The 15,881-nt window shown below is 43.0% G+C and overlaps 1 protein-coding gene across 1 annotated transcript; it reads right to left on the bottom strand.

The window, feature by feature from the left end:
* Window positions 1–3,908: 3,908 nt before the first annotated feature.
* slc20a1b (solute carrier family 20 member 1b) lies at window positions 3,909–15,522 on the bottom strand. Its single transcript, XM_062412414.1, has 11 exons — window positions 15,231–15,522; window positions 13,523–14,198; window positions 13,082–13,222; window positions 12,280–12,365; window positions 11,891–11,987; window positions 8,460–8,579; window positions 6,968–7,249; window positions 6,223–6,844; window positions 5,890–6,075; window positions 5,679–5,763; window positions 3,909–5,519 (listed from the first exon to the last, which is right to left on the bottom strand). The coding sequence occupies exons 2-11, from the start codon at window positions 13,869–13,871 to the stop codon at window positions 5,364–5,366; spliced, it is 2,124 nt and encodes a 707-aa protein (XP_062268398.1). The 5' UTR covers window positions 13,872–14,198; window positions 15,231–15,522; the 3' UTR covers window positions 3,909–5,363.
* Window positions 15,523–15,881: the final 359 nt, after the last annotated feature.

The following is a 15,881-nucleotide window of genomic DNA, read 5'->3' as shown; positions in this document are numbered from 1 at the left end:
ATGTGGGGGGGGGGGGGGCGTCAGAGAAGAACCCATTAGATGGGAGAAATGTGTGGTTTTTCTACCATTTCACTGTTTACTAAGTGAGTAATTCATTGGATCTGGATGAAAACAATCAGACGCATTCAGGGGACTGATATTTACTATAGTGTGGTAATTTTAGTGCAGCTTGATTGAATTTAAGGGAGCTGTCGGGCCTTGGCAGGGGTTCTACTCGAATTGTATTGATATAATTCATAGATGGAGTGTGTGATGCATTTGTATTGTGTGTGGTGAAATCACCGTTTCCACTCCCGAAAAGGAAGTAAACATTGCTTTCATTTATTTCTCCTTCTCTTTTAATCAAACAGAAGCATCCCAAATAAAAGCCAGTGTGACTGAGGGGCCGACAATGGGCGCCATTGACGGCCTGAATAAGGACACGTCTGTGTGCTGATGTGCCACCCAGCTGTCCTCTCAGGTAGGGAGGGACAATGGTACCAGAGCCGCCTGTCCATGCAGAACATGTGATGGGGCTGGAGATATAAAGGAGCTGGTGAAGTGACAACAACACAACCCAGAGTCTGGATCATCACCCGAAACTTTCCACAACCAACAGACCAGCAGCCAAGATGAGATCTCTAGGGCCGGTGATTGTTTTCCTCACTGCGGCAGCATTTCACAGCGGTAAGAAGAAGAAATCATCAATATGTTCATTATTTCCAAGGGAATCACAACCTTGCTATAATTTAAAACACATTTACAAATACAAGAAACCCAATTCGATTTGAATGAACCTGACTGATGTGTTTACGATGGATTTTAGCTCTTTCAGCGTCTTTGGAATCTGCAGTGAAGGAGGAAACAGCCACTCATAACGGTGAGAACCAAATATAAGAGGAGATATTTAGGAGTGATGATAATTGCATGGGTCAGAACTGATGTAATTAAATTAAAATGTCGTGTTTTCTTTCATGCAGATGGACTAACTGAGCTGCTGAAAATAGGTAAAGGGCGGTGGCGCCATTTCAATTAATGTTTAATATATTTTACATTAAGGACTGTGTGATTTTTGAGTTAATAACAAAGAGGGAGACGGACTGAATCATGAATATATTGTTAAAGTCTCAACTTTGAACTTTATCTGTGAATTATCTGACTCAATCATCTCTTTCATTATAACACACACTGTCGATGTGACACTTTACCTCTTTGTCTTTCCAGATCAGATGGAGTTTGAGGCAGCTCAGAAGAACGAGGCGGCTGAGATGAATGGTGAGTCTGCAACACTGTGACGAATACACAGTACACTGCAGTGCCCTATCCAGATACTACATCACACTACATGTCCCCTACATCAACAATTCAGGGTTCAGGTATGACACACCTTTCAAATGGAACGAGCTGCAAACTGATGTTTAACATTCCCCAGGGTGATTTTAAATCGTTGTTACTTATGTCTCTCATGATTCTTGTCATTGTTTAAACTCCTTGTTGCGTTGTATTTATATTTATTTGCAGTTTAAACTTTTTTTTGCTGTTCCCAGGTATCCCTTGAAAAATATCAAACATCTCAATGAAATTGAAAAATTTAAATCCACTGTGTTAGATATATAACAATATGTAGAATCATTTTTTGACCTTTTCCTGTCAAGTGACCGAGGACCAGAGTCAGGACGTCCACTACCTTGGTGAGAGGGATGCACTATATGACCTTTGACCTCCACTGACGCAGATCTGGGTTCAGTTGGTAATCAAACCTTTCACACCTTTAACTTACAGAGGCTGCTCAGGACGAATCTGGTGAGTTAGCGATCACGTGAAAATCTGAAACCAGTGTGTTAAAAGTCAGAGTCAGCTGTCGAGATGTTTCCCTACAGAGGAGGAGCGTGTGGAGTTTGCGGACGAGGACAACACAGGTGTGTAAACACATCTGGCGTCAACAGACATCGTATGATCTCTCTTTTGTTAAATCTGATATCCAACATTTCATAACTGAGAAATCCTCCTCCAGCAGAGGGAGGCGGCAACTCTGACGCAGCAGCTCAGGAGGGTAAGATGTTCAGATATCAGCCTGTAGGGGGCAACAGAGGACAGTTGAGATGAGAAAGGAACTGGGGCCCAGGACTATACCTCAAAGTACATTGTGTACATTTAGAGTATAGGCTTTTTGTTTTTACTGATGTCCCTCTTCTGTTAACCACAGAGTCAGAGTCTAAGTCCTCTGAGGAAGCAGATGGTGAGACATTGTGAAACTTTTTATCGGCACATTAAAGTTTGAATTTAAACTTCAGTCTTTCTAAAATAACTTCTGTCTTTGTTGTTTTTGACAGGGAGACAGAGGAGGGGTGAGTAAATGTACAAAACCACCATATGTAGAACACTAAGAAAATGTAGTTTCCCACATATTCAGGAACTTCAAATCATATTTAGGCTTCTTCGTTGACTCTTAAAACGAATTAACAAGTTAAATAAAGTCTGGAGGAACACAACTGTCTAAAGATACATTTTATTTGTGCTCCCAGGGCATCAGGAAGCAGTTACAGAGCCTGTGAGCAGTTTGGGTAAGATCAATTTAAATCAGGCCACATCTTACAACTCCCACACTTTAACTACCCACTGTAAAGTTTCTCGTGTCTCCTCTGCAGATGAAGTCAGTCAGGATTCAACCAAGGAACAAGGTGAACACTTTATACACACCCAGCTGCAAAAAACAGATCCACTTACAGGGCTGAGTGTGAGTGTGTCTGTTTACTTGGGATCATCCAGACGGTGGTTAACATTTTTTGCGGCCGACTCAAAAGTACCTGCTGAGGCAAGATGTGGTGAAAGTGTTTTTCAAGCGACCCAGTCAAAGTGTAAATTGTAGGTTATGCAATCAGCTGGTGAGAGGATCCAGTCACAGCCAGGCACGGCCGGCTTTAAATAGTGTCAAAACCTTTATAGTCTGCTTCCTAAATCATAAAATACTCTGAGTTGACTAAAGAGCAATAACACATTTACAACCCGGCAGCTTTTAAAAGGGCAAGGAGGGATTTTTTCTTTTTTTTAAAGAATGATTTGTACAAAGTCTTCTTTGTATGCGAGATAATCTGGGACAAGAATCCAGGGCACCCTGACATGTCCCAAGGTGCTTATGGTGCCTGATTTATGAGGTATCATCGACTTCTAGTTATTTTAGGAGCATGGATGCACTCTCCCTGTCCAGACTCTGAAAGGATTGTCTTAAAATTGATCGCATTCTTTCGATCCAAGGTTGTGGAGGCCGCGTAGAAGGCATCCTTATCATTCAAGCCACATTCCCCTAAGAGGAGAAGCCTTCATAAAATGGAGTTTAAAAGAACTAAAAAGAAGATGAATTCAACCTTTAGTAGAAAATCCTAATCCTTTGGGGAGATGAGGCCTCACTTTGAGCCTCACAGCTGTACAAAAAAAAAATCACACAACGGTGCAGTCGCCATTCAGCTGCATGAATGAATGTAGGGGAAGTGAGTCATACCAGAAAAGACTGGGAGAGAAGTGATTCATACACTTGCTTTGAGCGCCCTGGAAAACTACTGAGTTGTGGTGTTTGTGATGTAAAGCTGGCGTTAAGGAATCTTCTGTCTGTCCTCTGCGTCAGATGTGCTGGAGTGAGAAAGCGCTGGAACGTGTGGATACTGGCACGCACTTGTCACCCCGTGCCTGAGCAGCACTGGACCAACTGTCAATAAAAAGGGAAATATCCCACCTATCTGTTTAAGCTGTGTGTAGTCTTTTGTGTGTGGATCACAGGGACATATTTGTTGTACAGGATTAGTCTTTCAGGACTGGTTTGGGTTTGTCTTTTCCTGAGCAGATGAACTGTTTGAGCATAGGTTCCAATACATTTGTCAATATATACCGAAGCTTTCATACATTTTAATTCAGTATCAAAGAAAAGTTCAACATCAATTTTCCCATTTTTATTTTTCATTTGTTTTTTTTAATCCAACAATATGGACCAAAGTATGTTGATGTGTATTAAAAAAAAGAAAACAAAAAAATAACATCTTTGGTATCTAAGGGAAAATAAAACAATTAAGGCAACTACAGCATCTATAGGTCTGAAATGCATTTAGTTCTGCAGCCAGATGACACCACACTGGTGGCCTGCAACATGTCTGCCCTTATTCAAACAGGGACCAGATCAGCTCCACACCGCACCACTCACTCAGTTTACTTCCAGTTTCAGGTTCCTGTTCTTCCTCCACTTGAAACATTTTTTATTCAGCGTTTCAAGAAGCCGGTGGAGAAAGAGGAAGGCCGAGAGCAACCCAGTTTGTCTTGGGCAGGTACAGCATCCGCAGAGAAAAACCAAACTAGGCTGAAGCAGGTCTAAAGCATTAAACCATCAACGCAATCAAGTTTTCACAGGAGACTTGAGGTCGTGGTGACGGCACGTTGTTGCTTTAGTCGTCATTCTGAGGTTACATTTCTCAAATTCAAGTAACCAAGATATTTCTGCACCGGTCAAGAATGAAGAGCCTCAGGAGATTCTAATTTCAGAAGTGGAGAGCAGATCATCCATTCACTGGAACAATTAGTGCCTCGTCATTTCCTGACAGAAGCGTGTCGACTGTTTCACGCTACTGACGCAGGATCTTTGATAGCATTCTGCAGCCGGGTATCCAGTGTTTACAGATAGTGCTTCTACCACAGCAAATTACTTGAATAACTATCATACAGGCCGAGTGTGGTAGAAAATATCTTCAGCTCAGAAATTGTGTAAAATCAATTTAGTTCTACAACAGCAGAGAAACAATGCCCTTTTTGGGGGATAGATTCAAAATATGAATTATTTAACAACAAACACTTTGAATTTGGTAAAACACACATACACACCAGTAACCTCGTTTTTTTTTTTTTCTCTCCCACCTACACACCCTTTTGCATCTACATTACTTTCAACATGTGTTAGGATGGGAATTACATCAGCAAAAAGCTAATACTGCATTTTAGTTGTTCATTTGTTTCTAACGTGAAACACAAATTAAAACAGCATGATTGTATATACATAAATTCAATGTAAAAAAAGAATGGAAGAATGAGTATTAGAAACAGAAAAAAAAGGAAGATGCTTTGAGAATATTCTCTACAGAATGATGATATCAAAAGCAAGTGAGAACAAACAAAAAAAAAAAGCAAGATTCCCACTGGAAGTAATTTGGGCCAATTGGAACAAAGGCAAATTCTAGGTTGAAAATGATGCAGCCGAGAACCACAAGCCCATATCACGAGTCCTTTCAACGCGCTTTTTTCTCCTCCTTTTTCTTCCAAAGTTGTTGGCTTGAGGTAAGCAATGTATTGTGACCTTCCAACGTCATTCTGTTTCTCCTCCCCTGCTTGGGGCGCAGCAGAATGTTTCACAGGATCCCGTAGATGAAGATGGCCATAATGGCAGCACTGATCAGGCCAGATATTGGCACAGTCACGAACCATGCCACGAAGATGTTTCTGAACAGTCGCCAGTCCACTGCCTTTCTCGAACGCAGCCATCCTACTGCAACCACGGAGCCCACCTGGAAACACAGCCACCATCAGACAACCTCCACTACATATTTAAAATGTTACGAGGACAAAGTCATTCCACATTTGGACCGTCTACCAAACAGATTGTAGCCTCTCCTACACCAACAGTCTCAGTGAACCTGCCAGACCACAGTGTTTGACCAGCTTACCTTGCAGTGGGTGGTGGAGACAGGCAGGCCAATGTTAGAGGCCACTACGACAGTCACAGCTGAGGCCAGTTCAATGCTGAAACCACTGTGGGGGAATTAAAACAACACTCTGAGCATGGCTGCTAAATTCAAAGACTGGTAATGTCTGTGGAGGAAGTGGTCTTATGACTAAGAAGAGAAAACAGAATCTGCACTGTCTGAGGGTTTTAACCTTGAGGGGGTGATGGGGGTGAGGTCCTTGCCCATGGTCTGAATCACTCGGCGACCCCACACCCAGAGTCCAGCGCAGATGCCCACGCCTCCATACAGCAGGATCCAAATGGGTGTGTCTAAATCTGTATTCACGCTGCTTGTTTGGTAAACCAGCCACAGAGCTACAAGTGGTCCAATGGCATTACTGCAAAGGAAAGACTGTCATTACAGGATTCTGACTTTGAGATGAACATTGATAAGTCAAATTCTTGATAACGGCATTCTTGAGAAACATGCATAATCCAGATTACCGATAGTAAGACATTTAAAAAAAAAAAAGAAGTCAGCATACCTAACGTCATTTCCTCCATGGGCGAAGGATCCGAAGCAGGCAGTGAGAATTTGCAGGAACTGGAAGAGAGTCGAGACTTCTGGCTTGTCGGCCTCCAGGCCGTCGTCATCCAGAGAACTTTGGCTACTACCTGCATCCTCCTTCCCAATTTCTACCGTCACCTCTCCCTCTCCCAGGCCCTCAGGTGTTGTGTGCTCTGCCACAGCATTGCAGTAGCTGGTGTAACTGTCCATACGTATCCGCTTCCTCTCCTGACCGCCCGACCCTGGGCCCTTGTCGCCATCCTCAGTGGCACGGAAGTCAGCTTCTTTATGCTTGAAGTCACTGTGCATGCCGATGATGGCCATAGTGTAGGAGGTGTAGCTGTTGTTGCGCCGGATTGGTCGGTCATTCCCCTCGCCCATGCAGTCACCGACTTTGGCCAGGTGGAGCTTGTGCAGGAGGTCCTTGTAGAGGCCAGAGTCCTTGTGGACCGTGTGGTACTGGCTGTAACCGTTATTTGGCAACTGCGCTGGTCTGTTGAACTGGGCCTGATTGCGTTCAGCGTTTGATGAACCATTGCTGAGCTGAGTTTGCTGGTTGTGGACCTGGACTTGAGTGTTTTCCTGAACCTGTTTAAGGACTTAATAAAAGAGTTAAAGATTAATTAAAGCTTGTTCAGTGTGTGTAACTTCCATATAAGTTTTATTGGTTAAGGTTTTAAATTACATATGAATGTACCAACAATGTGTCTTGGCAAACATACCCCCATTGGAAATGCTGTCGTCGGTGTCATCAGAATCTCCGATGTCAAATGCCACCCTGCGCTCCTTATTATTGTCGACATCGTCAGAATCTCCGATGTCAAAAGCCACCCTGCGTTCCTCAGGAGGCGCTTGGGGTTGATCAGAGGCGATTTGATTAGCAGCCGGGGTGAGAGGTGTCGATGTCTCCATGGCAGTCTGTTTCAGGATTGGACACTGGGCCTCTCTCACATCTCTCTTCTCCATCAGGGGGCTCTCAGAGGGGCTAGAGGTCTTCATGTCTCCTAATAGGGGAGGAGTAGGGAATGAGATATTGTTGGCTTGTGTCCAAACACATACATACACGAGAAATACAAGCATAGCACATGTGTTTCCTTTCAACCTAAAGCTGAGGTGAGTTGTGAGAATTGCATAACCAGTCAAAAACCTTTTGTCCTAAAATTGCAACGTTAGCCAGGTTTGGTGAGCGCCTGTGTTCAAAGGATCAGATAAATTGATCACAACCTTACAAGGAACATATTTACACAACCGCCAGCAACTTGCCCTATGAAGGATGATGATACGGCTCACATGACATTCGTTTAGGGGTTTAAAGAGTCTTACTCAGCCGATCACTGTGTCATGTTAAGTGGTCAGAGCCTGAGGCGTCTTCAGCCTGGGCCATCTCCCATTAAATGCACAGCGAGTCACTGCCTTAAGTCCACCTATGGTTATTTTAGTCAAGGAGGTAAAGACCAATTAGAGGATCACTATGACCCAATTAGGCTGCTTGTCTACCGGACGTAGTGATCTAAATGGACCATGCTTTACAGATAACCCTGCTGTTTCTCTGTTAGTATAAGAACACGTGACCGGTAAAGTCAATATTTATCAAAGAATATGTTAAGGATTCTGACTCTTGGTAAACCAAGCCCGGACATCCACATTGCCCGGAGAAAACTGGAAAGCCTACTCTGAACAGTTGTTTTAATATATACAGTTCTGTAACATTAAAAAGAAAACTACATTTGTGGGACTATGACTGGTCAGCCATTAAGTAATGACCATTTAAGGTAATCTATCTTTCCTCTGCATTTGTATTCATTAAAAAAAAATACCCCATTAACAATAGAGGGAAGTAAAACACATTCCTGCAGGTCTAAACTGCAAAGTGCTTCCCCTCGACACCAGTGGCGAAAAAATTCAAATGAAAACTCTGTACTTTTGACTTTAATCCAGGATTATACGACAAAACCAGTGACAATATTTTCAGATGATTTCCATTAGCAAAACTCCATAATGACAAAGTATCCCTGAGCTCCATTTGCTGGATTAATATGATCCCTCTGTGTGAATAGCTTCAGGTTACATGTGCAGGGATAAATCCCACAATTGTCTAGTGGTTTAAGACAGGAAACCCATCATTTCAGTGGTCAACAGAAACTGGTGACCACTAGGATTTGAAAACAGAGGTATGCGGTTGCCCTAAAATGTAAAATGTTATGTGTGACTTACGTTCAATCTTCTTCTTGAGCTGAGGGCACACAATGAACCAGACCACAAGGCCAGTGAGCACGGAGCAGGCCAATGAGATGAGCAGGACGACCCACCAAGGGATTTTTTCCAATCCCAGCACTGAAGGACCGCCATGAGCCATGGATAGAATCAGACACACACACACACGCAGAGAGAAAAGCAAATTTAAAAAACAAGGCAGCAGGTGCTACCTTACAGACCTAAGAAACTAAAGTTATTAAATGTGCAGTTTAATAAATCTATAAAATGTAGGGCTGATATTTACAGGTCAATCTGAAGCCTTATTCGTATAAACATAGTGGCACAACTGAATGGAAATGAAGTACTTAAAGATTATAAAATGCAGTATAATGACACTGAACCAGTGACATCTTTTTTTTGCTATTACATGATTGGCTGCCAGCATTGACTCTTTGTGCCACGTCCTAGTTAAATACAGAAAGCATGAGTACCCCTAGATTTGAACAGTTATGCAACACCTGATAGGTGAAAGAGCAAAAAAAGTCACAATGACCTCCGGCTGCCCCAGTAACAACTGCACATGGACAATGCGTTCCTAAAAAGGTAACATCAGGGAGAAAGGGGGAAGAGAACAGGGGCAGTCATAAACCGGAGCCTTTTTCTATAGCAATAACGGCACCTTCTTGCCAAGACTGCAGCAAAGCTAGTGTAGCAGAGGTAGAAGCAATGCAGCAAAGTAAGCAACTACTTAAATTCCCCTGGGGACACAGTCTTCTTTGTCATACAGAGTATAACATACAGAAGCGTGGTTAGGAGAAAACAAAAGAGGAGCTGCTGAAAATTCCAGCAAGACCTCTGCTGAGCTGACCATGGCCATGCATAACCGAAAAAACTACTAGAATTGGACTGTTTGAAAAGCTTAAGATAAAGAAAAAGGAAATGAGGGCCATGGCTTAAGAGATAAGTGTCTCATCTGCCATGTTCAGTTGAGGGCAGAGTCCACAGTGCATTCTCTCCACTGAGTCACGCTGCAGCACGAGACTGCAGAGCATCTGACTGATGTTTATTTAGTTATGCAAGAGCTCACTCCCTTCAGGAGAGGATAGGCATAGGAGGAAAAACTGGAAGGTGACCTAAGAGCTGAGGCTCCGGGCCTTCACTGGAGTGCATCAGCACACATGTAGGGAGATGGCCAAAGACAGGTGTAGTTTGGTTGAACACTATATGTAAAGGGAACAAAGGACTGAAAATGACAAATAAACCCGTCTGCCACTCTTTGACACTGTGGCTTGTTTGTGGGGAACGTCTTACAAAATAAAAACTAAATCCAGAACCTAGGCTAGGTCTGATAAACACTCCCACATAGAGGGGTTGATTTATACCACAGCCATGCAGTGGGATGAATTGGTCTGCACAGGAAATGGAATTTAACCACGTTCCGCACCCCTCCCTGAAACCTCTGTATCCCATGCCTACATTACACAATAACATGTTTGTTGTTTTTTTCCCCCCTATTCTAATGTGTACAACTTTCGTCTAACCTCAATTACAATGACAGTTAAAGTGACTATTTATGACTCACTTGGCAGGGAGCCTCTAACTATTTGTCTTGAACCTAGATAAGCATTTACCTTGGGTATTAAGATTAAGTGTCAGCTGCAGTAAATGAAAGGGATCTGAAAGGATCTGTAAGCTGTAGGTATAAGTATTTTCTCAGGATACCAGGTGACAAAAGCAGCCTCTGAGGGCATCCAGGATTCTGTTTCAGGACCATGTCTCGGGTTAAACAGAGACTGTCATGTGAGTATTAGTTACATTGCTGATTGTTTGATGTCCCAGTTACCCAGGCAGAAAATGGGCATCCAGCTTAACACATTGAAGTTTGTCAATGGTGTGAATGGGTCAAACTGTAGAGTCACCATGACATTCAACTCTATGAAACAAACAGGGGCATGCTGTTCATTTGCCTCTATGACACATCTCTGTGAAGGCAGATGTTTTATCTCTGAGATGTCTAGAAGTGTGATTTCATTCTGATTTAGGAAGCTGTAGATCTTCATATTCAGGTGATGGACATTTTGAAGGGGCTCACAATAACATCATAATTCTAATTCATGGTTGATTTTCCCTTTACAATGACTGGAGCTGCAGTGGACTGACAGCAGCTGAGTGTTTTATAAGGTGTGAAGAACCCAGGTCACACTAAACCTCATTCGCATAGGGTCAACAGCTGACCCTCAAATTCTTTGGCCCAATGCTGGATGACGTCTCTGGCACTGCTGTATATATATATTGAGTATTGGAATGTGCTGTGGGATGCCTGGTGTCCAATCGCACCACTATGATAGGATGCTGACCAGGGAGAACACGGAGTCCAATCAGAGGAAGTCAAACATACTGTTCTCAGTGGGTTAGAGGTACTGCATAAGAGTGTATATATCAGCAATACAGAGCAACAATGAACTGTTGTTGTCCTGAGTATAAAAACCAGGCAATGAAATAAATGAGGGCTGTCTGATTTTGAAGAATATTCTTTGAAAAAGTATTTTGAAACAAAAATGTACTAAACATTTTTTGCTTTGTTACTTCATGATGAAGAATCATTAAGAGGCTGATGGTGCAGTAATTGTTGGGAATGGGTTAAATTGTCTTCACTGATTGAGGCTTTAAGTATTTACATGGTGACAACTTGTCCTCATCGACAGGATATAGAATGTATGCATGCTTTGATGTAGCAGACAGTGGTTTGTTAATGGGTCTAAATGTGATCCTCGAGAACAGTACGTTGAGGTGTCAGGGACTTCACACAACTGTACAGAATGTGCCTCGCTAAGCCAGGTTATGGGCTATGCTGGAACAGCAAGTGATCTCCTTTTTGAGTGCGCTGATGTGCGTGCACACATCAGCGCACCATATCTGGTCAAACTCTGGCCTGTAGCAGCCATTTACTGACCCAGGCCAGCTAACATCTTGAACTGTTAGGTCCTGTAGAGAGAAAAACAAACAAAGGAGCAAAAGTTGCTCGTTTAGAAAAAAATTGTGTAAGGAGGATGACAAATATTCAGAGGATTACTATGCTTATTCTGAGTAGCAGTACACCTACTGGCAGCAGATAACTAAGAACATTTCAAATACCCTGTTAACTCTTGACATCACTGTCTGTGCCCTTCAGAGATGGAGGAGGAAAAGAAGTAAAGTGAAATCTTATTTCCAGCTCCCTGTTGTGCTTTGCTCTTAAAACTTTATTGCAGCTATGACCCACATACAACCACAAGCAAGACAGTCCGAAAAAACATGTTAAAATAAACAGAGCTTCGGTGAAAATGGTAAACACAGCCTGGTTCGGTCTGGAATCGTGTGGGCCTCCGGCTGTCTGAGGGAGCAGTTTATTTTAAGCCGTGACTGCGGGCAGGCATGCAGAGCAAAATGACTGAAACAATGATACTCACTCGGAGCTCCAGTGTACATGATGGAGAACACGTTGATTCCCAGAGTCACGCCATAGAAGACAGGCAGGGCCTTCAGTCCATTAGGTACAGGGTCTTTCTACAGAAACAAAGCCAAGCCCAATGTCAGATATAAAAGCTGTATCAACAAAAACGCCAAATTTTGTTAGGAGTTTTATTTACTACTGTGCCCTTGTGATGCTATTCTCTGTAACCTAAGATGAGGATAAGGAATAGCATCACAGAACAGTATTTTTGCCTGGTTACAAACATTTCCAAATTTCATTTTGAGTGTAGGATAAAAGTAAAGTGTTGAAACTGACACGTCGCCCTGGAGGGTTCTCGTTTTACTCAATCTAATACACGTACTATCTAGAAGGAGCTGTGCTTACCTTGTGTAGGATGAATACACGCACAAAGTAGAAAACGATCCCTGACATTATTCCAGACAAAAGGGGACTCAGGAACCATGAAGCAACTGCAAATTAAAAGAAAGTACAGCAAGTCAGTAAGATCCCCTTATAAATCCCCTCTCATTAGTTGTAATCTAACTGTAAACTTAAATTATGTTGTTTGAAAATTATCTCCTGGGAACTGCAATATCATATCTTTTTGGGGAAATCCAATACCTGTAAGGGAGCAGTTATTTCAGTAGGGGTCTAAACAGGATATCCTAACTCAACTATGCCATTTCGAAATACTTTGGCTATTTTGGCAATTCCGCTTCTTGACCCAGGTGAGTCAAAGGGAATCATCAACACTTCATTCAAACAATCAATACGTGTTTTGCTTGTGACCAGAATGTAAAATGAAACTAAAAAGAATGTCAGCATTATTTTGTAATCTTTCTAACAGTCCTGGTTTACGAATTGGAAAATGAAAAATACTGCACACCAAGAATTAAGTTTCAACTTTAAATGTGCAAGGTATAGTGCACTGTAAAATTATTGCATGTACAATGATAGATGCCTTTACCTCTAACGATTTAGCGCTGAGCAAACAACTCCTATTCATAAAATCATTGAATTGTTGGCCTAGATATAAACTTCTTGCACACAAAATAACACGTGTTTATGTTTAACAATAAGACTGGTGATTAAGCACTGTCTATATTTTAATAAAGCCTATGATGCAGATTCAACCTAAGAACTAGTTTTGAATTTCTAGGTCATGTGGTTTCCTTGTCACACTTACCGATACGGACAAGTTCCATCCACTTGACTCCCTGCTGGCCTTTGGCGACCAGTGAATAGCCAATAGTAGCACCTACAATACAGTGTGTTCCAGAGATGGGTAGCTTAAGGAAGGAGGCGGCCAGCTGCCACACAGCAGAACCTAATGAGAATGAATAATTTGATCACATTAGACTTGACAGGCTGGCATGATCTCGCCACTTCATTCACTTTCATAGGCTTAAAAAAAGACACATTAATAAAAGGCTCACAGCAACATAATATAAACTATAAATATAATACAACTAAAGCGCAATTTCCAAAAACATTAACTTCAGCTGGAATCTGTTATTGTAAGCAGAATACTTTTGGTATTTTTGTTTAAGATCAATTCTCTACATTCTGCTACACCAAAGGTGCCTATGCTTGCAGGGATCATTGACGTTCAGCTGAAGATACTCACCAACCATGGCACTGACGGATCCAGCCATTAACACATGCTCGGAGCCATTGTACATGTTCACGTCGATGATGCCCTTCCGAATGGTTTCGCTCACTTTGGCCCCAAGGAGCACAGAGCCCAGGGTCTCGAACACTGTGGCCAGAATGCAAGCCTGTCGCAAGGTGACCACTCCAGAGCCGACAGCTGTGCCAAAGGAGTTGGCGACATCATTTGCTCCAACAGAAAAGGCTAAGACGAAGGCGATGATGAAGCCAACAATCAGCAGCCACATGTACTCAGTCAGAGGAGTGTGAACTACCACGGCTGCAGTGGTGGCCATTAATATTGACATTGCAGTTGTTGAAACCATGATTGCAGGCTTATAAAGAATTGATTCAAAATCTTAAAGGGAATGAAAAATAAATAAAATAAAGAGGTACTCGGTCAAAATAAATTATTTGCTTCTCTTCAAGTTCCCCGTCTTGCACAGGGTATTTCTGAGATTTAGCAGTGCAAACTTGTAAACAGTATATCTGGGACTGGCCAGACAACAACTAAGGTAAACAGTTGTGATTAGGGCGTATTGTTATCCTAAAATTAAATTGGATCTGTTGCTGTTCTTTGAGCGCTGGGCTATCAAGCAGAGTGACATGACAGCCATTGTGCAACTGTAGCTGCAGATGAGCAGGGGTGCATCCTGGGGAGACAAAAGACAGAGAAGACTTGCTTTAATAACAACTTCCTCCTCATTCCTCCTTCAGGAGTAAGGGAGAATATACAGAGGGGGGGGCTCTGCCTTTTTAACGTAAGAAAACAACGTTACAGATAGTAAACGTCTGTACCGGAAGGACGATTTTTATTAGATGCCTTGTTTCGAAATGCAATTGGTGGCCATCTTTTGTGTGTGTCGCAGGAAGCAACCAGCTTCTCGCGGGACACCAAAAGTCCTGTGTTCTATCTCGGACGCTTCGCTTCTACTCCTGCTGTCATCTCCCGGATCACCGTTGACAACATAACGCGTTATAAGAGCGAAGGCGTGTCTCGTCTACTAGGGGGTTTCATCAGTTGGATGAGCATTGCTGACGACACGCACGTGTCGTCATCACTTTCAAGAACACAACCTCGAGCACGAGCCCCATCGTTTCGCACGCTCTCACGCGACTGAACAGAAAATAAAACAACTGTCCCGGGTTAGATTTAGCGTCTTTCTCTACCGAGGCGATAATGACACACTTTACAACTCTTATTGTGCCGGTTGTCCGAGGTCTTTCGTGAAAAGGGGGCCGTAACTTCTGACCGGAAGTGACTCGGTTTAGGCAGCACCAGGCTCCCACGGACGGACTGACCGGGTGAGCAGCCTCCGTCGTGTTGTCAAGCCAAATGTGGACACACAAGCGATACTGCTCACATTAAATAAAAGGGTTTCACTGCGCAATTAACCTTGGGACGAACCAAATGCTGCGGAGACCTTCGCGTTAGCGGGAAGTTACAGATAAACCACTTTTATCTATCATCGACAACGCAAGATGTCTGACCTTAAAGTGTCCGCTTCAATGTAACATAACCAGCTTGTTACCTCTGAAGACGCAGCAGTTTGTTGTTCTTGCTAGCGGTGGCATTAGCTTCGAAGGGGGGGCGACGTTCCCCTGAGTAACTTCGGCGGGTGAAGCTGGAGGCGAAGTTTAATTCTGATAGTAACGGGAAAAATGTCGAGAGATGAAAAACTCACCACACGTTGCAGTTGTCGGTCCCGGGATGAAGAGCGAGTGCTAATCAGGAAGCTAGAGAGAGCGCGGCACGCACAGTTACGGCGTTAGCGCGCGCGGGATAATGACCTAAACTGATAATGAGATTGATCCCCTCAGAAAACCAAAAGCTGCCTCGAGTTAAAAGACTAAAATAAAAATGGTGTTGTCAGCGTCGATGTGAAATAGATCCGCGTTTTCAGGAGCGTCTCAGTTTGAATGGGAGCCTCGCGCTGCCGCATGTGTAGAACTCGCTCGTGCCGGTCTGAGCGGGGAGGTTCTACTTTATTGGATACACCCTTCCGGAAGCCACGCCCCCTATACAGCTGTCATCATCCCCCCCTTTCTCCCTCTCTGTCTCACTCTTTCTCTCTATCTCTACCTCACTCCCTCTCTCTGTATGTCTCTCTCCTTCCCTTTCTCTCTCTCTCTCTCTTTCTCTCCCCCTCTCTATCTCCTTTTTTACTCATCACGCGCTAAGTGAGGGGTGTCTTTTTTTTTTTTTGTAACAGGATTCCTTTTCTCGATATCTCTAAAGCCGATCAAATACACTGTCACGACAACAAAATTATATAAAAACCTTGTAATTTTTCCTGTCTGTGTGTAATTTTCTGTTTATGTCTAAGAAGCATTAA

This window comes from Platichthys flesus, chromosome 19 (assembly GCF_949316205.1).
Source record: "Platichthys flesus chromosome 19, fPlaFle2.1, whole genome shotgun sequence".
NCBI classification, from domain to species: Eukaryota; Metazoa; Chordata; class Actinopteri; order Pleuronectiformes; family Pleuronectidae; genus Platichthys; species Platichthys flesus.
The sequence above is the reverse complement of the archived record's forward strand: the minus strand, read 5'-3'. Positions and strand labels throughout refer to the sequence as shown.